The sequence below is a fragment of the Buteo buteo genome, chromosome 1, assembly GCF_964188355.1.
Source record: "Buteo buteo chromosome 1, bButBut1.hap1.1, whole genome shotgun sequence".
Taxonomy (NCBI): Eukaryota; Metazoa; Chordata; class Aves; order Accipitriformes; family Accipitridae; genus Buteo; species Buteo buteo.
In genome coordinates this window covers 66,403,255-66,427,345 of record NC_134171.1, presented here as the reverse complement: position 1 = coordinate 66,427,345, position 24,091 = coordinate 66,403,255, and the positions used below count along the sequence as shown (strand labels likewise).

The 24,091-nt window shown below is 44.3% G+C and overlaps 1 protein-coding gene across 1 annotated transcript; it reads right to left on the bottom strand.

Annotated features, from left to right (window-relative positions):
- On the bottom strand, positions 1-22,320 carry LOC142036661 (AF4/FMR2 family member 1-like). Its single transcript, XM_075040069.1, has 15 exons — positions 22,292-22,320; positions 22,137-22,191; positions 21,968-22,005; positions 20,382-20,538; positions 16,738-17,655; positions 14,122-14,219; positions 10,311-10,557; positions 9,186-9,277; positions 8,123-8,186; positions 7,165-7,301; positions 5,887-5,958; positions 5,163-5,256; positions 5,017-5,060; positions 3,393-3,619; positions 1-628 (listed from the first exon to the last, which is right to left on the bottom strand). The coding sequence occupies exons 1-15, from the start codon at positions 22,318-22,320 to the stop codon at positions 507-509; spliced, it is 2,394 nt and encodes a 797-aa protein (XP_074896170.1). The 3' UTR covers positions 1-506.
- Between the last annotated feature and the right edge of the window lie 1,771 nt (positions 22,321-24,091).

The window sequence follows — 24,091 nt, the reverse complement described above, 5'->3', positions numbered from 1 at the left end:
TTCGGTGCTGCTGAGGTTGTTGCTACTTGCCATCTGAGGAACAAAGACACCAAAGATTGCATCCATGCTTGGAAAAACATTTCTCTGACATGTCTTCTGGGCACACAACTGTTGCAGACTGTGGGATGTTGCATAATAACCTCTGGAGGCAGATTTCCTTCTTGTCGGCACTTCTTCATGTGTGATTATTGTCCTGCTGGTTATTCGTAATAGAAATGTTTATAGACCATCAATACATTAGGCCATTCAGACAATTCATTGCACTTCATTGTTTGAAAGGAAGGTGCCATCAACGCCGAGGCTTTCCTCCATCTCTTCTTTTTCAAGGCAGCAAAGCGCTACCCTAAAAATGCAGTTCAAAGTTTTTCCAGTGTAACCAGATCCCTTCCACCTTGATTTATTTTCCCTTGCAGGTGCTTTGTATCCAATGATTCAACAAGTTAGACTGTTTCTGAGGCTTCAAAAGTGCAAAAAAGTTCAAGGTATTTGACCACCTTGAGCACCAGTTAAGGCGTATTTGTTTCCAGTCTCAGCCACTGTAAACCCTGTCTAGCGTAGTGTACCAGTTCGGTCATGCTACTGTTCAGTGCCAGAGTGCACGTCGCTGTGCTGAGTTCAGCAAAAAACTCTGGAAAAAGGGGAGGGAGAAAGAAAACATTTGGTTGGTTTCACAAAACAGGCACATCCGACAGGCTAGGGGGCAGTGAGGAGCGACAACAGCAGCACACTGACAGTTGGCAAGTCCCATTAAACATTGTTCATGCAGAGAGGTCAGCAATAGTAGAAGGCTGGGAAATGTAATAAGTGCACGAGGCACAGCACGCAAGAGGAAAATCACACTCACACACGCCTACACACACTGAACCGCCTCCCCAGGTGCTGGCTTTAAAAGGACATCGAGACTCCATGGTAGGTGGGCAAAAGTTTGGGTGTTCATACCCCAGTTACTGCTGTGTGCTTCCCCCAGATTTTAAACAGGCCAAATTTGAGTGTCTTTCTGAGTGATGCCGGGAAGCACACACAGCCGTCATCAGACTGGTCCCTTTCCTTCATCCATCCTCAAACCTTGGAGACATCATGATTTCTCAACTGAACAGGTTTAAAAATTTATAGAGCTTGCCAGGCTATACAGCTCAGATTTGGGTTGCCTTTAGCTGGGCATGTCAGGCAGATTTCACAGAGTCCTCCTACCCTGCCACCAGCTTGAGGCACCACGCTCCTCCTCCCACATGGGCAGGAGAAGGCTCTTGCAGCATATCTGAATCTGCTGGGAGATGCCGGCAGGCTGCATGCCCTGCTCTGTGCTGGCAATCATCTGTGCAGGTGACAGTGAGTTACAGGAAATTATCACACCTATTCCTTTCCAGTCACCTTTCCAAGATATTCCTGCATGACCTGCCTTCTAGGGACATGGGCTCGTCCCAGTCCCTCGGTCCCTCCAGCCTTGATCGTGTTGCCAGGTACCTTTTCAGAAACCGCCCGTTCTCAGCTCTCCTTATTTACACACAAAGATTGAACCTGGAGGCTGAAGATTTCTGCTTGGCTGTGCAAGGAACTCTTCAGCAGCAGAGAGCACAACACTTTCATTCTAATACTTTCCAATTCAGAAGCAGAGAACACATTTCCCCTGATTTCCCTCCTTTTGTGTACAAAATGGGTATCCATTCCCTCCACAGGAAACAGAAGAGCTGTAAGCAGGGACAAGGAGTCTGAACACCCTGCCTGGGCAACCAGAAGATAATCTGATCTGGGACCACAGTACTTTGTGAAAGGAGAGTGACTTCACATGCACACGTGCAACCTCAGCTTGTCCTTGCTGTGGGAAATCAGAGGCTGAAGACAACCTCTTACAGCCTCATGATCCACGGTGCTACTCTGCATTACAGTGAGGAGCTGGGTCCTGTGCTGGAAGCAACTGGTTGCGGACCCGCCAGAAAGCACTTCAGCTCTGCACAAGTGACTTGGACGTAGTTAGAACTAACTGCTTTCCACTAACTTATGACTTCCCTGTTTAAGAGAACTCGATAACTGAAGGCCACTGCTCTTTCCTCTTCTTATGCCCTATGAATTGCACAAAAGAATCAAGGATATGGCCTTTTTTTTAGTTTTAGGTACTCACTCTCCGCACCTCTTAGCATCTGTACATTACACTGAATATCAACAAGTTCCAGTTCTGAAATTCCTCCACCATCCTGAACAGTGACAACAACTGCTAAGCCTACATGAGTATTTACTCTTCTGCACAGATCTACTCCCTAAGGAGTATTTACTACCCCGGTCATCATTCCCCTACATCAAAACAGCAACACATAGCAGGTTCTGAATTTAGTCTTGATTGATGCAAGATTGTGCTCAGGCTGCCCTCCCACAGGTTTTCCTCCAGGACTCATTCCTCTGGCTTACCAGCAGCATCCACTGCTCCTTCTATGTGACAATCTTTTCTCAGCCTTTAGAGGCTAGAATCCAAAATACTACACATGAATTGCTGCTGTGAGCACAGATTTGCTCAGAGGACAGCCAACAACTGGAGTTACTTTATTCAAAGGTGACTTGCAAAGCCTTTTGAATTTCAGCAACTGCCTCATTAGTGTGACTATTTTTACAGCCTTCCAACAATTCAGCCAGGCACATCGTGTTTATTTTCTGTCGCAAGTTTGCCAACAGATCATGGCAAAACTTCCCTTTGCCCACAGTAGCTCACAAAACTTTGTGTTTTACGGAAAATGACACTGCAAATGCCACATGGGATGGCAGGTTACAGACTGAACTGCATCTGCTCTAGGGCTTTTGCTTATCCACCACTGCTTGTACCACAGGACAACACAACATTTTTAACTACAAAACTGTAAAATAAAAAAAAGTAGGAGCAATTTTAGAAATGCTGCTTGGCAAGGACTCCAATTGAAGTGCTGCTCAGCTTCTCTGTTATGGAGAGAAGCCAGCTTCACCTTTTTCAAGACAAAAATACCTGGAAGTTTGACAAACAAACTGAAACACAAGGGTACAGGCCAAAAAGATGTTTTTAAAGAAAACGGACCAATTCAGAAAAACTAAGCGCCCCAAAGGGAAAAACAAACAGAAAAAAACAACCCTTATGCTTCTTGTGTTACCATGGAGCGAGCTGGCTGGTTTCCTGCACTTGATACCCTCATGCCTTAGCTCTTAGACATTTGAGGATGCCAAGACAACCTTTTAATTGGAACACTCATCATTATATCACCACCAAGTATCTCTGCCAATAACCTGCCAATAAGCCATAGCTGTCTATTTCGACATTTTTACTGCTTTGTTCTTTAGGTATGGTGTTTGCTACACTGAGTGTTAGGATTTAAGCAAGTACATACACATAAACACAACACATAAGAAAGAAAAGCCAGAGGGCAAAAACTTACCCTTATTCTTCCTGACCAGTGCATCAGCCCGTTCCCAAATATCATACGCATAGAGGATATAGGAAGTAATGTTGACGTAGGAAGAGGTGATGCTTGGGATATTATAAGGGACAGTGACTGAAGAGCCAATGCTGTTGCCGCTGCAGTTGCTAGCATTCGATCCTGGCTGAGAACTCACAGAACCAGCAGGAGAGGCCATTGGAGAAAGAGAAGGCATGCCTGTGCTTCTGCAGGAGAAAGAAACACCACCACAAACATTTCATTTCAGAGTTGAAAGTCTTGCCACAAGACTGGCTTATGCCAGGAGCTATCCAGTATCATCTAGGCCTGCAGCATAGAGTGTTAAAAACTGAGATGCATTCAGCTGCATAACAGGTAATTGTCCTCTGAGTGCAAGGCCAAGGTTTTTGAATTGATTTGCGACTCTAAGGACTCCTCTTGACAAAAGAAAATGTGGGACCAGACATCAGAAAGGGCCACCCATCCACCTTCCAAAATCTACACCTCCTCGTGCAAGCCTTCACCAGATTCTCTAAGTGTTTTTTGCTAAAGACTTCCATTTCAGGCGTGCTGAAGCTCCCCACCTACAGAGGCTGGAGCTTTCTGACAGCTAGTCAAAGCAGCCAGGTCAGCCTACACACACTTATTTATAGACCTAGGGAAGCTAAACGCAGTCAGCTGCCCGCCTTCCAGACACAGGCTGGCTTCATCACATCGCTTCACCCCCACCACTTCAACCAACCTCATTTCAGTCACTGGTATGAGCGAGCTTCCACCACTGCTCTTGGGAGACCATTTAATTCCCAATAACCTACACTGTCCAAGGTGGCAGAAAAATAACTGGAATTTCAGCATCACTACTGAAGACCAAACCACCTTCTCTCAACTGCAAAGTTTAAAAGGGACAGATGTGGAGCTGGATAGCTATCTGCCAAATGCAATTACCACAGGATAGAGAAAAAGTCTTACTCATTGTCATTAAAACACAGCACCAGTCTGCCAGGCATTGGGCCAAACACTGTTATGGGACATCTTGCCTTTTACTTTTGCTGCCACATACGCAGCAACACTGCTGCAGATACATAGAAAGGACAAAATGCTCAATAACTCACAAATTAGAAAATTAGTTTCTTTTTCTTAATTGGTGACTGAGGTAAAGAGAAAAATATTAAAGTATCACCTCAAAGTTATGCTACCACAGGCTGAAGGCATAATCCTACTGGACAGTGGCCAGGGAGATGGGGATGGTACCCTCTTAAGTCTGAAACGATCTCTAGATGAGAGCGACAGAACAGAACAAAGATGACAACAACAGGGACTCTGAAATAGCATAGTGATGCTACCTTCCTTGCTCCTCTGGCCTGTTTCTCTGGTGGAGAACTGCTCTGCCTGATACACAGTAACTCTGGACCTCATAACAAAAAAAAACCCAACCTTTCCAATGAGAAAAGACAGGAAAGAGAGAGCAGAAACCTACTCATGCCCCCTAACAATATGATTTCAGGTGGTACGAAAGAGCGAGTGGTGAGGCACTCAAACGCAGCCTGCAACTCAAATACTCTGGATACTATTTTCACTCACACCCTTATAGACACATCACAACATATATCTTTTTAAATCTTACCTTGCAACACATGGAGAAGGTGCTTGTGTTACTCTGGAAGAACTCTGCAGTAAGGAACAGAACTCTTGTTAGGTATGGGCTATTCAGCCAACATCAGTAACTACTGCAGCCAGCCAGCTGGCAGCTTAGTAATACGCATGCCCTACCTTGAAGTGGTCATTCAGGATCCTGGAATACTTTATTGCAGTCTCTTTTTTGTAACGAAACATTGCCATGTGCAGAATGGACTGGCAGCGCATGCTGTGAACAGAAACACAACCAAGAGTAAGAGTTCACGCTCACCGCTGCCTGCTCAGCAGTCATCAGCCTTGTGGGATGGAGGCAGGCACACATCAGCTGTATTGCAAAGTCAAGAAAGCTCAGAATTTCTCCTCCTGCTCATCTTAAAGAAAGACTCTGTAAAAAAATCACAAGGGGGAAAAAAAACCCCAACAAAAAAAACAACCAAACAAGGAAGGGCCATGTCTGGTCTTTTACATAAAACAGGTGCCCAACCTCTTATAGGTGCCACAGGCTGAGTAAGCCTCTGTCCAGAAGTGCCTCAGCTACGTTCAACTACAGCTTCAGTTACACAGCTCAAGCACGGACAGCCAAATCGCATTCTTTCACCTTAGGTGAAAGCCCTTATGTGCTCTCAAGTTACCAGCAGATCAAATTTTAGAGCCTGTGCCTTCCACATGTAGTCCCTTGTGATATCCCAGCTCACTTTAGAGATGTTCCTGTTCATTCTGGTTTTGATATTGTGGGGTTTTTTTCCTTGCAGAACTCTGATTCCCATTTAACTCATTCTTTTGCCCCTGAAAGTAACGGGTCTTTCACTCTATCAAGTCTAAAAACAGAATATGAAGGTGCAGAACAACGGTTACGCACCATAACACAGCAAAGATTTTTTCTTGTGAAGATGCTGAGGAGTCCGTAAAGGATTTCAATGTCATGGCGAATCTAAGGAAACAAACAGAATCTTGTCAGTCATCAGGGCTCTGAAGTCCTACTGTTTATGAAAAACCAGTGCATGCCGTTATCTCAAGCACTGGTCCAAAAGTCAAGAAACCTGCCCCGAGTTCTTAGTCCTGGCACCAAGTGCTTTGTATGATCTTGAGCAGAGGACTGTCTCCAAATGCCTTGTTTTCCACGCAGCAGGAACAGATGTGGCCCCTTATGCGACTCGCTCTCCTCTTACACTGATTAATGGGCAACATCCCTACAAGTAGATGCCCCCCGTGGGCCACCTACAGGCCTGAGGCCCAGAAGAGGTGCCCCCACCACTGACTACAACACTAATTCAAGTGTTTCTGGACAAGACAGACATCTCAGTGGAAATGTTTCTTTTGGCAAAGAACAAATAAGCAAACCTCCTTTTTGAAAACAAAGCAACAGTAGCATCTTGGAAATGCAGTCCCTCAAGACCAAAAAGCAAACAATGTCATTTAAAAAGTTTGAAGTCTACCACAAAAAAAACTCTGACAGCTCTTTCAGCTCTAAGGTCAGAAGTCAAATCAGCTCTCGAAAACTCACATAACCTGTAATTTCCATATGAATAAACCGATACCTGTCTCTCTTCTATCCAGTACATGGTTCCTTGGATTGCACTGCCTGCATATGTCATAATGTCTACTATCTACATGCATCTACTATGGCTGTGAAACTAAACAGGGAACGTTGCTAAAAGAAACCCCAATAAAGTGCACTGGTACAAAGACACATGGGAGAAACCAGTAAAATCTGCCTTCAATCAAGCTGCAAGAGCTTTGGGGCACAAACCGCTCTTCCACGTGCTAGATTGTTGCTTTGATTTTTTTTAACTGACATACTATTGAGCTCACATGCAAAAGCAACTTCAGTTCTGGATAAAGTAAAAACTCCTTCATGTCCTCGATTATCTGAACCAGTGTCCTCTGGTGTACCTCAACTGCAAGGCTCAAATGCTGAGGAGGACATGGTGCCTACTTCTTCTGATAAGCAATGCTGAAACACATTTCAAAGGATTTGTCTCTGGTGCCTCTGGATGGTCTGTCTGATGCTTGTACAGCAACCCAAACTCTGCTCCATGGTGGGAATCCAGAGCTGCCACAGTTGCAAACAAGCAATGCAACTAACCCTTCCCCTCCAAACATGCTGCCTAACCATCATGCTTTGAAAACCACTTACTTGATGAGATCTATGGTGCCCCTGAATATGCTGTAAGCTGATTTTGGTGCTGGTGCATCCGATTCCAAGGCGATCCCATACTCAATGAAGGAAAGGGCAGCATCTAGGTACTGAAAGGCCTTTCCAGTCTTGTCGGTCTATTGGGAAGAAAATTCTAATTTTTAGACTAAGACAAAAACTGCTTCTCTCAAGTGTACCTGAATTCCCTTTTTTTCCCCTAGTTAGGCAGGATTTGAAGAAAGAAAAAGATGCAAGTCAGGCCTCCAGGTGATAATTAAAGGATTCTCAGCAGAACCCCTAATGTGGTCCCAGTCATCAGCTTTGTGGGCTCTGGCTATTCGTATCTCTTCCTCTTGCTCAACATTTTCCTTAAGTAATTTATTACCTTCACATTTTTGGATATTATTGTCTCATCTTGGGGGCCTGCTTTGGGAGAGGCAGATGGGGCCTTCCCATTGCAGTATTCCCTCACTTCATTTTCACAGGTAAATGGCAAGTAGCAAATGTACATTATCTGACTGAGCCATAATTAGCAAAAAAATAGGTTCATTCATGCATGCTGTTAAACTGCACATAGTGGAGAAAGCTAGTTACATCTGCAAAGGGCACTTCCAAGTCTTGTCCACCAACACAGGATCCTGACGTTTCAGAGTAAACTGTCTTAAAACTATCTTCCAAGGACTTTGTGATAGCTCTGCAAAGCAAACAGGCCTGCTAACCTCAGACAACATCAGTTCTGAATCCTATTCTCTAGGCACATTCTCTAGATGTGTTTACAACAAAGGGAAATGCCTGAACATTTGGCAAATAAAGACAGCCTCCCCACATATGACTTGAACATGCTCCATGTAGGGAGTATGGAAGTAACGTTAGCCAGCGAATCTTATTCACGTGCATGCAAGTATCAGGTCTGAATGCAAGAGCTGGTTAACATTTCTAGCACAGGGCCATGACTTACCATTGCATCAGCTTTGTGCTTCAGCCTCTTGGCCACTTCTATGTAGTATTCTATCGGATGCTGCCTGAATTGGGGACAGAAAGAGGAAAAACAGAAAACAGAGAAAAAGAGTAGGATAAATTTTACCTTCTTATCTACAGGATGCTATGAGTCCGAACATCCTGTTTTGGTAAGCTTGTTACAGCCTTATCAAACACACGTTACAGTTATGATAGTCACTAAATGAATGTTGTCTGCATGTTCAGAAATACATAGCAGTTGAATGGACAGATAAAATGAATTGATTTCTTAAAAAATGTATGTTAGAATAACACTGAAAACTTACATTTCTAAGTAGAAAAAACACTGGAGGTTAGGCTACTATGAGGCCAAGTTTACTTCTTTGCTCCCATGGAGAGATAGTAGTTACGTGATGCCCTATCATTCCTCAAGTACAATACCAGCAATACATTTCTGATTGAAGCATACAGTAAACTCTGCAGTATGACACACTCAGACCAAAAGAGCTTGCATTCAAGTTATCTGCTTACAAGAGATATGGTGTGCAACGCTTCTACAGAGCTGGGTCTCAGTCAACACATAAATGATGATAAATTTGGACTGCACACATTTCTGCGCATTGGGATAATCTATTCACCATGGAAATGGCATACAGCCACCTGTGCGCTAACAAAAGGAGCAAGTAGAGTCATACCCTCTCAGAAAAAGTCAGTTGCCTGCCCAGCACCCTGTCACAGAGGAGTTTGCCACTTGTCAAGAATCAGACAAATCAAAACCCATTACTTGTAGGCAGGCACAAGACACCTCCTCTCAGAGTTCAAAAGTACTTAATTTCTAGAGTAGCTTCCCTCAAACCAAGAACTGTTGTAATGAGACCTTTGCTTTGTGGTGGGTGGGCTAAGTCCCAGACACAAGAAGGCAGTACAGGGCAGGTCTCAGACATCTCTCTCTCTCTTTCCTCCCCAAAGAAGTGATCAAGAAGCAGAAGCCTGGGTGGCTGCAGGGCCAGCCTTGTCTGGTGTATTCAGAAAGTACAGGTGATGGGTGTAAAACAAAAACTTACTTTTCAAACGTGAGTTGAGGTCCCCTTGGCTTGGAGGCACCATTTGGCAAAGAAGGCACTGGGAAAGGATTTGTGACATCCCCTGGAGATCCCTGAAAAAAACACAGAGTGGAGATAAAGCTGGTTAGAGAGATGTCTAAATCAATTCCAAAGCTTGGCTTTCCTAAATTTCAAGAGAAAATGTTTATTTGTCCCAGGCATAATCTATTCTCCAGGCTCTCCAGCTCTTCTTACTTTCTTCCCCAGTACCCCTTTCAATAATGGAAATGGAAACTTGGCATCCTACCTGACTGCTAGCAAGGCTTAATACCATTCAAACTTCTCCCAAGCATGGAGAAATTAAGTAGCAGGTTTCCTTGCACAATGGCTAAAATAGCAGTAAGGCTGCAAGCAGCACGTTTTTCATGGCCACTAGCCAAGGCAGAAGGGGTAATATCCATTCACACTTATTTCCAGCTTAACCACATGGAAATTGCTGATTCTCCACTACTAACTACATTATCAGGAAAAAGCAAGCAGTTAGAAGCCAGCTAATACAGCATGCACAGTCTAGCTTAACACACACAGCAACATCCTAGATCACACACACAGAGCCATGAGTAAGCAGCAATATAATTGAATTTTATAACCTCAAAATGCAAAGATCCAGCTGCAAGGATCATCAACAATTTTGTAAGCAAGCTATAAAACCTTATACCTAGGTCACGGTCAAAACCACAGGTTGCTTGTTTCGTATTTTTAAGCAATCCACTCTTTCTTTCTGTAAACACACTTATTTTTACACCAATATTGTACTTGCAGTTGCCTACAGTCAGAAGCAGTTACTACCATAAACACGATTCTCTTGCCTTTGTTTTTCACATGGTCACCCCTTCTCACTATGTTTCACTGGTAAGATTAAAACAGATGATGGAAAGTCAGCAGAGAAGTTACAACACAGGCTTTTGAGCTAGCAACATAAGGTCACAGATAGCCATTAAAGGGGTAAAAATGCTTCAAAGAGCTTTCTCTGGTGGCTTGTTTATCTTCCTTCCTTTTTAATATCCTCAGAGCATGTTTCTCAAGAGAATCACACAGCACCCATGGGTTGCAGGAAACATCCTGCCAGTTATAATGGATACCTACTTTGATGCCCTTTGAGAGCTCAGCGGGATTTCTCTCCACTTTCTTGTGCTTGGAGAACAAAGGATCCTTGTGGTTGCTCTCGTCCCTGGCAGTGTTATCCACGACAGGCAGCTCGCTGCTCTCACTTTTGGGTCTCTTTTGGGCCATCTTGGTTGACTTTGGTGGAGGATGTACAGGAGACATGGGTGGCAGTGGTGGGGGTAGCAGGAGATCTTTCTTCTGGGTTTCAAGTGAAGTTTTTGATGCTCTGGAGATGGGAAGCAAATTCAGCAATTGGGATGAATATGGTGTACATATAAGGTAGGGATTTTTTTAAAAACATAGTTATATCATGTGCCAGTTCTCTTTAAATTTCTCTGGAAGTGTGAAATGAGTTGTTAACATAAAGAATCCAACAAAAGCAAAACAAAACTTCAGGGACTTCACTGGCATTAGGTAACACATCTTAAGCCGCCAACAACACACAAACAAGTTGGTTTTCAAGTAGGAATAACCTTCAGGACTTATCATTGGAGTAAATGCTTGCAACCAGAATACGAGGCTGTTGCAAAAAAAAGGCATCCCTCCAACACAGCCCCTTTTCACTGAAAGAGGAAGAGAGGCAATCACAGCAACTAAAATCCCTGGCACAAATCACCCAACAAGGCAAATGAACTGCAGCACTACCTCTCTTTCCCAATTATGGTAGAAGATATCTTCTATGGTCAGAGATACTCACCTAGACATTTGATCCTGTATGTGCTTTGACAGAATTCAACTGAGTCATTCCTTGCCAGGACTCACCAGCTCAACTAGACAACACTATAAAGTTGAGAGGATTCCAGTGATAGAGACTTAAAATGCTGTGCTTTTAAATGGCAGAGACTATCACATTTAATAGGATGGTGGCACATCAGATTTCTGATCATTTGAAGTTAGGATTACCAGGGAACTCTGGCAGCTGTAAGCAGCACCAAATAGCTCTAAACCTTGTTTCACTACTGCTCATTTACATCATTTTTATTCAGCTTCTCAAAGTTTCCAGGAAAACACAGAGCAGTGAATCCCAACTCATGGACTGCCTTATCAGAAGAGGAGGAAATGAAGTTAAACCCAGTGAGAAGACTGAAGTGTAACATTGCACATCTTGCTTCGTTCTGCTGTGCGTGCGACAGTCCTCTCCCCTCTTCCACAACCCACTTTTCCCGTGGCACAGTCCCTACTCACTGCACACATGCTCCCCAGCTTCACTACAGCTGACGCTCCAGAGAGGACTGTTTGACGCAGAGCTCAGCGGCATCCCCTGACCTGATCCAGAGCCCTCTCTCCCCAAAAACGCATCCTATTCTTCCCACTCTGAAAGCCAGAACATGGCTAAAAGGGGTGCTCGTTTTCACTGAGAAAAAGGGAGGAATGAACCACAGAAGTAATGCCCTTCCATTATTACCACAGCTGAAATATCCCTTCACCCAACTAAATGTTAGCCCTAACGCCTAAGTGCTTTCAGAGTACTTCAATGTTTTCTCTGCAGAAAAGCAGTTTACTCATGTTGTCAGGACACAAACCTCAATGCTACATACCAATGCAAGTCAATACCTCAAGTTCAAGCCACAATCAAGCAGGAATTGAATGCAGTAGCCCAGAACTGACACAGGAGCCTCCCCTCTCAGGAACACCGCCCATTTGAAGACATGCTCTTGGAAGCGTTTGCTCTAGCAAAGACCTAGCCAAAATGCTGGCAGTACACTGGTATGCAAATTATGGGGTAAGTTTCAGCAGATCTACCAGAAACACTGCAAATGCTATAGTGGAATACATGAGAAATTCCTGGCCATAAAGGCCATCTGAAATTCTAGAAAGACCGCAATTCAAAAGGCACACTGGTTGCGTCCCCATTAGGTCACATACAAAAAAGACAAAAACAAGATGATGATTTTAGTGGAGAACGCAAATGCTCCCTACCCACCTATACATACAAATCTGTTTTCTGGACTGGGCTTTGCACATTTCACCTCTATGCAAATCTGGGCTAGTCAAAGTAAAAAGCCTACTGGCACTGCGGCATCTTGGTTTGGTTAGAGAAAGGGGGAGCTGCATGTCCACGTGCTTCTGGAGCATCCCAGCTCAGCAGCCTCCCATGGCAGCAAGGTGAGAAAAGAGAGCTCTGCAATATCCATCACATTCACCTCTGCATTCTCAGCTGGGAGAAGACAAGTTCCACCTAGCACAGACACTGCGTGCACCAGCCGCTAAGTGCTGTTCAAAGTCTGTAACCGATGACAGCAAAAGCAGCTGAGGGAGTAGAGAGTATCAGCATTAACATCTGACTTTTTTCTTTCATCAGGACCTGTCCAATTACGAAAACAGCAATGATCACCGAGTCAAAATTTATGGACATACAGTTGCATTTAGTACAATATCCTTTCCCAAGAGGCTGCCAGAACTTGCTCTGCTGTGGACGTGATTGCTCAATCATGGGAATGAGACTCACGACTTCGGGGCCACCCTTTCAGCTATTTCACCTGTTTGCAGCAGGAGCCTGAGCAAGCAACTCAAATTTGTCTGCATCTCAATTTCCCCATGTGCAAAACACGTTCACATCATCTTCTCACCTTACAAAGACTCAGAGCTTTAAATGCATGTGAAGTACTATGAATCTGCTAAAAAGCTTTCTGCTGCTTCCCATGCAGTGAGACCACGAACTTCCCCAAAACAAGTATGACAGTAGAACCCAGAATGAGGAAAACATGCGCAAAGAAAAAGAAGTTCGTAAGAATCGTTGAATGGTTTGGGTTAGAAGGGACCTTTAAAGATCATCTAGTCCAACTCCCTTTTTAAAAGCATTTTAAGGCTAGTTCCATTTCTCATGAAAGCAGAAATAATTGATACTTGAACTCTCAAGTCTTACTCACCTAGAGTCATAGAATAGTTTTGGTTGGAAGGGACCTTTAAAGATCATCTAGTACAACCCCCCTGCAATGAGCAGAGACATTGTCAACCAGATGGCAAGTTCTCTTGCCATCCCCTGAAACACCTAAGCCATCGTGCAGAACAAGCATATGCTACTCCCCACAGAACAGCTGCCACCTCCCAGATCACCTGGGCAATTGTCTGCTGAGAGATTACCACCACTGTAGTTTAGAGAAGGGGAAATGGCTCCTACATCCCAGCGTGCAATCTACCACACTGTTTGCAACTCAAACAACGTCTAATTTTTTTGCACAAATTTGTTTCCTGCATCTGGTCTGAAAGAGAGCAGTGCAAATGGTTGCCTACCAGCTTAGAAGGAAAAGTAGTACGGGCACAACTGGCAATTAAATTTCTTGCAGCATAAACAGATTCTTTGAGCTACATGTAGTATATGGATCAGAGCATGCAGCAACATAAGCTGCAGGATGGACAAGTTTGTGTTTAAAATGGTGAAGTCTTCATTCCCATCTCAACTGTTCGAAATCAGGACAAATGCCACAACATTCAACGCTTTTGCAGCAGTGTAAACCAGGTATAGGAGGATGATCAGCCACGGAAACGTCAGCTTATGCTTGAATGATTAGAACCATAATCCTCAGCGTTAAGGGAGAGGAAGATAAGTGACACCCAAGTATCACTTCACATCTGCAACAAATAAAAAGGCGAATAAATGACACTCCCATAGCCACATGGTTGGTTCCAGGATGTAAAGACAGATTGCAGCAGATTAAGTTTCAGAAGGCACACGATGTTATAAGCAAACTCAGAAGTATAAGGACAGGAGATACAGTTCCTCGCCTTAACCTTTTTAAAAAAAGACTTAGTTTTATGCATGTCTGCCATCCCACCACTGTACACTCACTTCAATTTATTGGAGTCTTTGTTAGCTGCAGGCTGCAATGATTTTCTTTCTTTTTCTGATTTCATTTTCTTCCTATCAATCTCCTTCTCCACTTCCCTCTAACAGGAAGAAAAAAAAAAAAAATCACTCACGTTTTGAAAGTTGGTGCAAAGTACAGACCAATACAGCTAAGTTTGATTCTGGTTAAAAAAAGAAAAGGATAAGATATTAGAACTGACAAAGCATAAACCCAAAACACAGCGGATATAGATTTCAGGCTCGCTGACAAGTATCCTAAAATGACATTTTACCTACATTTGCTTGGATAGATTAATTATTTTGTAGTGATGGGGATGGAACTGCTAAACCTCTTGTTGCTAATAGTAATCAAAATTAAGGCATCTCCACTGCTGAAAATAAGCATTCCATCTGTTCTAGATGGGCTTTTTTTTCCTACTCAGTACGAATTATACAGAAATGTATTCAGATTCCTCCTGGCAAAGTCATGAACTGCAAGCAATTGTGTTTTGTGGTATGCCTTATCAAAGGGAAGGAAAAAAATGCATTCACAGGAGAGTTAGATCCCTCCGATTCCTCAGATGTGCAGGGGTTTTTGGTTTTATGAAGAAGAGTCTGATACAGCTGAAATTTTAAACAGGCAGTTAAAATCACTGCCATTGTCCTCCAGAAGAACAGGAACCATTAAGGCGGAGAGGTAATAAATAATACTTTTTAACTGCACTCCATAGGTCTTACAATACAAAGCGTGCAAATCATCAGCTCACCTGAATGAAAAACTTTAGAATAATTTGCTACAAGCCAAGAAAATGTAAAAGAAACTGCACTTATCAGTCAGTGTTACCCACAGTGTGCCTGGTGGCAGCCAAAAGCATTCCAGGACTTTCTGTCTCTCTCCCAAGAGTACATGCAGGTTTATGTCACTGTGATGGAGCTCAGTAGATTGTGCTCGGCAGAGTCGACCTCTGGCAGTGTGCTCAGGGCAAGGCTCCAGCACCTAGATCAAGTTCTTAAACTGTTTCTCAAGTTGAGCTCCACACTGCCGCAAACGATGTCTGACAGCTGTACCTGACCTAGCTGGCTGTTACGAAGCCTGAGCCTCCAAGGACACTGATGCATGCTGACATAATGCAGACAGCAAGGCTCTGAGGAGGGGTTTCCTGCAATCAGACACTCAGGCTGCAAGGGAAGACATGTCTAATATCAAATAGCTCCTCTTTTGGGTCTTTGAGATAACAGGAGAAGCAACAGATTTGCTGCCTGTTTACCCTCTTCCACTGCTCCGCAAGAGGGGGACTGCTGTGGTCTCTCCGGTTTCTTCACCCTTTCCCTGCTCTTCTGAATTCTCCCCCACAACTATGGGAAGTTCAGAAAATGACAGGACTAAATGCAACCCACACGGGAGCCAAGGTTGTTCACCCACATGTGCTAAGCCACCTGCTCTGTGAGGAGGACCAAGAAGGTATACAGGCACTGAAATATCCACAGTGAATACCCATTCACCACAAGGCCTGCAACCAACCCTGTGCAGCTGAACCAGCTGGCTAGAAGTATATTCACAGCCCCCTTTGGGACTTAGCTTTCCAAAAACCACTTGTGAGCAACTACCATCTCAGTTAAATAAAGGGCTGTCTTGTAATTCAAAGCAAAGCAACTATTCTAGCTGAAGGACTCTGGACACATGCATCTTTTAAGCACTAGCATCGCTGCTAGCACCTCAGCAGCTCCAGGGGAAACCAAAGAAGTTTTCTACATAGTTAGCCAACCGCTGAGATCCAAAGCAGGGTTTAGCGACACTTGTTACTCTCGGTGAACCTGGTTCAGTTAAAAGTCTGCATTTATGGAAAAGCAAAAACATGGGGCTGCTGCCATCATCCCTAGTAATAACACAATTCACACCTGCAGAATTTGTTCCTCTTTGTGTAAGCAAGCAATCACAACTGTTTCATGGAAATGAATGACTCCACACAGGAAAAGACTACGCTACGCAGCCTAAGGCTGCATGGCTAAAGGCAGCAGAAGGTCCACGCATAGACAAAACCAAAAACCACAGACCAGGGCAGCCTGTGTCAGTTCTCCCCACAAAGTGCAGGCAAGGTGCTCTCCCACAACAGACATTAAATGGATAGTGTAGATGACTGCACAGTCTGGGAGGTGCTTCAGATACCATGCTGCATTTAAAGGGGTTGCAGGGGGAGGGGGCACCACAGCCCTACAAAGCTCTGCTTGGTTGAAAGCCAGGGAAACCCACAAATGCTACCAGGGGGCTGGCCAACCACATGCTGACACAGCCTGCTGCTGAAAGCTCCTCCAATATAGGAGGGCTGGGGTTTTGTTGTCTGAGAAAACTAGTATTTCAAGAAAATACAGCAGAAAATGTTTTCAAATACCAAAGCGTTTGTTAGCTCACGAGGCTTTTCATTTGCTCAGCAGGGCATTTGTGACCAACAAGAAACCTCTATGAACGGCTTTGATACACATTCCCTTTAGAAGTTTGATAACACCGTTAAAGGAGGAGCGCAAGGGATCTACTCCCAACTTAGGAGCAGAAATGAACTCTCCGCATGGGTTTTTCAAACACCACCTTGGTCCTTGTACAAACCCACCTCCACCTCTTACCTTCCTCTTCTGAAGGGACTTGTCAAGAGTATCCGTGATTTTTCTCTCCAAGTCCTGCTTCCTTGCACCAGGGGGTTCCTTGGCTTCTGCTCTCTTCTGGTGACTGCCTTTCCCAGGGGGCTGGGGGACTCTTGACAGCAGAGGGAGATCTATTTTCACCATGAGGGACTGAGGGGCAGGGGAGTCCCTCACTGGCGAGAGCAACTTCTTCCCCCTGATAGGCAAGGGAAGTTTCTCCTTGTGAAAATCCTCTCTGGCCACGATGGCAGGCCTGTGGCCGCTAGTCCTGGTGGGGCTTGTGCCCTGGCCTTGAGGAAGGGGACTGAGAGCGAGATGCTCCTGGACACTGCCAAGCAAAACATCTCTCATGACCTTGGGGTCCAAGAAGGGTTTGGCATTGGCCTGGTGGGAGCTCTTGTGCTTTCTGTTCTCAGGGGGCTCTTGCAGTGCCGGGGTCAGGTCTTTTCTGTCACTGGATTTTGGCTTCCCTTTCGTTTTGACTTTTGGCTTGTCTCTGGAAGACTGGTCTCTGACCTCAAAAGGACCAGGGTCACTCTCCACCTTCAGGCCTCCTTTGGGCCCCTCGTGGACAAGGCCCTTGCTGGGCCCTTTGATGCCCACAGTCTGCCTGGGTGAGGGCCCCTCGGCCCGCACAGGAGACTTCTGGCAGTTGCGTTTGGTCAGAAGATGAGCGTCCTGAGGAGCCCTGGCCGCTCGGCCAGAGCTCTTGTGATGAGGCTCCCTCGGCTCGGCACGCTGGTGGGAGGAATTGCTGCTGACAGCCTGCCCCTGCTCCTTGCCCTCTTCACATCCATCCCCATGGGCAATTTCGCTGAGACTCTCTGTTGGCACTGCTGGTGGGTTCACCTTGGTTAGCCAGTTGTCAAGCTGCCACTTATTAGAAGTCGGTGGGTCAGGCTGCACACAAAAAGAGAAAGGAAGGATGCAAGACTTTATGATGCCTTTATGGGCTATTTTCATCCTAGCATGGCTTACCAGAGCCCAGTAAAATTTCCCCTTGATGTTAAAAGAGCTTGAAAGTGAAAGACCATGTGTCAGTGGTGATGCTTTAGCGTGTGCACATTGACAATTCAGAAACACAGACCTCATCTTCGCACAGGATCAGTCAAACGTATTGCACAGCACTCCTGGATCTCTGCTAGCCTTACCTGTTGCTCAGCAAGAGACCAGTCTACATGAAAGCTTCATCTTGGTTTGCCACTAACCAACACCGTTGTGCAATCAGACAACATATAAAAAAAGCAGCAGTCGTAGAAATGGATTAGGTGCTGTCCTCGCAACACTTTTGGAAAGTTAGTTGCACACAGCACTACTTTCAAAACAGATGAGCAGCTGTGCCAGCTAACACATCTCATTGAAGTCTGACAGGTAGGCTGTCAGGCTCCTGTGGTTTAGCCAAAAGCAAACCATTTACCAAAATAAATTGTATGGCTAGCATGTCAAGTCCGGCCTCTTCTGAGTCCTCTGCCTACACAACCCAACACTCGCTTCCCTCTGGGTCAAGCAAGGCGTGAGCAACGACTGAAGTCTGAAGGCCCCTGGCATCACGGTCAAATAACATAACGTGGTTGCTACAAGCTCTGCCTAATCTAACAGCGGTCTGACAAATTACGAGAAAAGCAAACCCAACTAATGCTAAAAGAGACAACAGAAGCTGCAAATCTGAGGCATTATTCTCTGGGGCCCATTCTGAAAATACCATGTATGTGGCAACACCACTCAAATGGGTAACTCATTATCTGGGCACCATCAGAGCACAGCTAAACTCCCGCACTCACTGATTCTCCCCAGTTACCACTCTCACTTCTGAGAAGAGCCACAACCCTTCCCCGAAAAGAGAAAGCCCAGTACGTGAAATGTTTTCCGAGACTAATGAATCCCTTCTGCCATGATTTTCTTCTCTATCCAGACTCAACTCACTGTAGAACATGCAGATAAATAAGACATGTCTTCAACTGTGTTTAAGTCAGTCCATCTAGAATCCTGGTTTAAAAAACAGTGCTTGGTTTTACCATGGGTTTGGAAGTAAAATTAAACCACGAATTCCATTAGGCTTTTCAGATAACACAAATCTGCTTTATTTTCATCAGAATTTTAACTTACTAGCCACTGAAGAACATTTGTTTTTTGGTCAAACACTGTAAAAACATGGCTAAAAGACTTAGTAAACTTTGGTTTATAATGTACGTAGCTATCAGACAGTGGCATACTCTGATCCTTTTCTAGCACTTCTACCATCGGTTATCTTGTTTGTGATCTACACCATCATACAGGTTTTCATTAGGTTTCCAAAACCAAAGGATAGTAAGAGATTTTTTTAAAAAAAAAAAAATAAAAAAAAAAATAATAAAGGAACTACTGCCTATAGGTCTTAAAGTCTGTTCTTTTGCATGTGAAGAACTGACTATAAACAAATGGGCCATGTGCACTAACTTACTCCTTGAGCACCATGGATGAATAGTTTGCTGAATAAAAAAGGATAAAATGGTCAATGGCAAATAGTTAGGACTTCACTAGAGCGAGAAGGATCTTACAATCTAGTATTTTCAGGACAAACCAGGCAGGATTTGGTAAAAGAGGAGAAGTATAACATCTGTCCTTCCAAAGACACCCACATTGCAGAGGGCAAAGTCTGTAACTGAACTGCTAGAGGGTGAAGTGTAGTAGATGTGAGATGAAAAGATACACCTTCTCAAAGCTTGTTTTCTGCACATAAAATTCTCCCTGTTCATGTGCTTCTAAGGTAAAAGAAAGGAAAACTAGGGCTGGAGGAGGGGGCGGGGAATAAATTACACGGTTTCTGTGTTTTGTGAGAGTACCTCAAAACTGGCAGCAGATTGGTTTACATCAGCTGTGGTCCACAGGATATAACTATGTACTTCCCACTGGCCCAAGAATGTTTTGCAAGCTGGAGGAACTGTTTGAAACCATGGGACATGAGCACTTCTGCAGCAGATTTTCAAAAAATGCATGGTCTCAATTATGAAACTTTAAGGCGCTAAGTTCTGGTTGTCTGCTTTTCCCAGTAAAAGCCTCAGAAATGCCAGTGCAGCACTATCTGAGCCAAATTCAACAGAAGCAAGTCTAAGCACATTCCAGCCCTTCCTGCAGGTCTCATCACTTCAGCTGTGATCTGGGAGAAGCTGAATCTGTCACTCACACACAGGAGCTGCAGGGAGGCAGTGGCTCCTCTTAATGTATCAGGAAACTGGTCTCACCCCGAAGCAACCCATAGCCTTGGCACCCAGGAAAGCTGCACGGGCAGACATGGGCCCCAAACACCCCAGACAAGCTGTGCTTCTCATCTGCACCTTGCTTGTGTCTCACCCGTGAAGGCACTAATTCCTCCAGGAGTGCTAGACAATGATGCCAAAGGAGAAGGGGGCAACACTTCAAGGTTAGGCACGTAGACGTCTAATTATGCTGTTACTAAGGGTTATTTAATTGACAAACTCTAGAAGGGAAACAAAGGGCAAGATAAGCCTGATGATGCAGCAAAGATGTCAAGGGGACACCTGAACAACGACAGTATTTCAGGTCTCCTGTCCTGAATGCATTCAGACAGCAGAGAGTCTGAGGCAAGAGGCTGCGTTAAGCAGCCTCTACATTTTATTGGCATTCACCTCAGGTGCTGACGCTCTCGGAGGGTCGTTTGCTTCACTGTCACTCGAGTTGCTCTCCGTCTCTGAGTCTGAAGAGCTGTCTGAGTCACTGGTGCTCCCTGACTCCGAGCTGCTGGAATGTGCTGATGCCACACTCTTGGGCTGGGACTGTAGGGCACTGCAAGGCCACCATGAGATAAAATTAGAAAGCAGCATGGGTGAAGGTTACTTACTTATTATATTGACATGGCAGGATTCAAAAATAAAACTGAAACCCTGTGTTTTGGCACTGAGAGGGGAGGGGAGAAGGCCAAAGGAATACATTGCCATAGTCAAAAGATAAAGCACTGGAATAAAAAGCCTCTGGAAATAATAAAACCTTCAACTCCAACCCAGTCGGACAAATACGTAAGCAGGACATCACTGCTACAGTATGAAGCTGCATTTAGCCAACCAAAGTTTAAAAAATAACCAAAACTAACGAGTGTTTTTCTGAAAGCCCCAACCCTCAACGGAAAAATTTCCAATAAAGGCTAACAAGACAGAAACATACATTCCAGGATGGTTTCTCTTTTTTGTGTTCTCCCCCTTAAGTTTTTACTTCTTCATCTGTGTTACTTGGTCAAGGTGCTGTAACTGTTTCATTAACGGTCATGTCAATCAGTAGCATTTTTTGCAACACCCTCCCCTACTCAAAAGTGTTTTCCTCTAGCACTGACAATGGGAGTGGATGGAACTGAGGGAGAACTGTGACTTTTATGCACACCTTCTTTTTGTTTTGAAATGGGCTTACAAAATGTTGATTATTTTTTTTTTTGCTTTGAAAACTGTTTCCCACATTAGTATCAACACATTTGTATGATCTGGAGGCAAGCTCCTTGCTTATCCAGACTGATACTGTGAGAACACTCTATTTCAAGAGCTTGCAGAGACACAGATCACACCAAGAACTGACGTGCCCTTCTGCCAGTCTGACTTTGTAGACCATTACCCTGTGCTTGAAGAATATAGATATCAAGCCAAAAACATATGTCGGTGCTCTCCTATAGGAAAAATTCTGGGCTTCTCCACCTTTCTTCCTCTAATGCTGGCGTGTGGCTCTTCAGTCTACCTTGAATACTGCTTCTGACTAACAACACATGGCAGGAACTGCTTACAGCCAGCTGCCTTATCAGTAGGAGCTGAAATAGCCTCCATGAGCCTACCTAACCCTTTTCTGTTCTTCATCCACTTGGCTTTTTTGGGCTTCCTTCTAAACTAAAACTGGACTCACACCTCACTTGTCACTACTACAACTGAAAATCCCATTAGATCCAGTGTGATCTACATATACACTGGTGGAGAGGAAGAGGAGAAAAGAAGGGAACAGTTGGGGAAATCAATTCTGGTTCATAGACAAAATCCAGCATGTCTGGATTATTACTTTCTAATCGGAGCTTTCCGTAAAACTCCACACAACTAAAGGCGATTTTCAACAGCAGCTTCAGGCAGCTAGAAACCAACACCTGTATCTACAAGAGAAACCAGGAACCCTTACCCATCTACCCCATTAGTTTTGTTTTTCCTCCTTATTTGGTCTAGCTAGTAGTTTGGGAACAAACCTGTACCTTGGAGGAGCAAGTGAAGAAGGTGGCTTTTCAACAACCTGTTTTGTTCACAAAAACAAAGAGGAGAGGGGGAGGAAAGGTTAGCTTAAGGAACTCGGAACAACACAACAAGTTGTGATGATTTAAAGGGAAGTCTGTGTGCCTAGTGTATAAAACATCTAAAACTGACTTGGTCGTCACCACTCTCTTCACTATCACTGAGCTGCAGGTCGGCCTGGAGCATTCTGAAAGACAACCAGAAGACAAATCTCAGCCAAGGCAGACACATTTTCAAGCAGCAGACACTGAGAAAGACTTAGTTTGCACTTGCCAAACCAAACAAACCTCCCACATCCTTTCTGAACATTTAGCATGCTCAATCTGCTAAACCTTGTCATTACCTGAATGAATGATAAAATGATAACACACAATCTAGGGATTTAACTGTGCTTTCCAACTGATCTCAGGACACTTTGCAATGGAGGTCAGTATCCTTGGCTGCCATCTACAGACAACAAAGACAAAGTTCCGTGAGCGGAATTCTAAACGAAGGTTACCTAGCACACTAACACAGCCAACAAAGGTTACCTAGCACACTAACACAGCAGGGCAGGGTGGAAGAAGTCTGATCCTTGTACAGCAAGAGACTAGCATGCTACTAGACTGCACTGGCTCCCCAAGGGGCAGAAAGCATCAACTTTGCACCAGAAGCTGTGCATGTTCACTCTCTCTGCGAATATTTCTTCTGCCACAGGGGTTCTTTTTTTGCTGCTGAGGTCTCCTACACAAGACATAAGCAAATGCCAAGGTCAAGCCTATCTCCTATTTCTTCTCTACACAATGAAATTCATGCTCCTGCACATCTCAGCAGTAACCGTAACATTGAGCAGTTCAGATACTTAAAGCAGTTTACAAGTGGGGAGGCATGAGCTCTGTTTTACTGTTGCTAGAGTAGAAAGCAGGCTGCCTGCAAATGTTTCCAAAAGCATAATTTAGTCCTCTGCCTGCAGATGGCAACTACTGCTGGCAATTTCAATGTATTACCGAGGTCCTCAAAAGGCTGGAAGGGAAGGATTTATGGGGAGGGACCCGAAGTTCTCCCAAATTGCTATCCCCCTCTTTGGCAATGAGGCAGGCACCCCAAAAGGAGTTGGAAAACAGACAGGCAAAACTCTTGCTATTCAAAAGTATAGTGGTTTAAATCTTGAAACTAGCTGGAGACCGACTACTCAATGCAAAGAATTACACAAGTGTCATTCCAAAAATGGGATAAAAAGCTTGGGAACAGAGACAGGGGTTTTAATCAATCAGGTCAAAACTCTGTTTATTTCAACCTCATTTCAAACTAAGGGCTCTCTGTGAGAAATTTTTCTCATGCCCAAATAAGAAAAATAAGCTGTAACACATTTTATAGCAAGAAAACAAATACGAAAGATCCCCAGTGAACCACATCACCTGGGAAAAGCGAGGAGAGAGTTAGTGTTCCTGATGCTTGTTAGGAAAAGGAAAACTGCAGAAACTCTCACACTCTTGCAAGCCTTCATGTCAAATTATGAACAAAGCAAAAAAGATTTACGGCTCTGTGGGTCACCTCTAATGACTCTGAGCAGTTTGCTTTTATGATTCTGTGACAACAGAGGAGTAAAAACCTTGAATAAAAAAGTGATTCCCTTGTTTAAACACTATCCCCACCAACTACACAAATTATTTTACACTCATACCAAAGCAACTGACATGCACGGAGATACTTTCATTGAAATAGGACCGTGTTTACTGCCGAAGGTGGCCACCATCTCACAACGAACAACAATTTCACAAACCAGAAGTGAGAAATCTGCTCTTGTCCATGGAGCAGGACAACACGAAGAAACCCCAAAGGTCTCCTGTGTCTACCAGTACAGAGCCAACCCCTCCTGCACAGGTGACACCTCCTGCAAAGGTACTGAGCCCACAGTCCCGGAGTACCTCTCACTGATGCAGAAGAGGTTCTCAGTGCACAAGGGCTCTGCCAGATTACACTTGTGAAGACGTACGTGCTTTCTTTGTTCAGGCATTTTGACTTTGCCATTCCCCTGTGACTATCCTCCTCCATCTCTCAGTTTCTACTGCCTCATTTCCTTACACACCTTCTTGGTGAAAATCACC

Excerpts from the sequence above, each read along its gene's own strand:
- LOC142036661 (XM_075040069.1), bottom strand. The coding sequence starts at position 22,320 with ATGCTAAATGTTCAGAAAGGATGTGGGAG. Across the intron at positions 20,539-21,967 it reads TCTTCACTTGCTCCTCCAAG|TGCCCTACAGTCCCAGCCCA; the intron begins GTACAGGTTTGT and ends GTGGCCTTGCAG. Across the intron at positions 5,959-7,164 it reads GGCACCATAGATCTCATCAA|ATTCGCCATGACATTGAAAT; the intron begins GTAAGTGGTTTT and ends TTGTTTCCTTAG.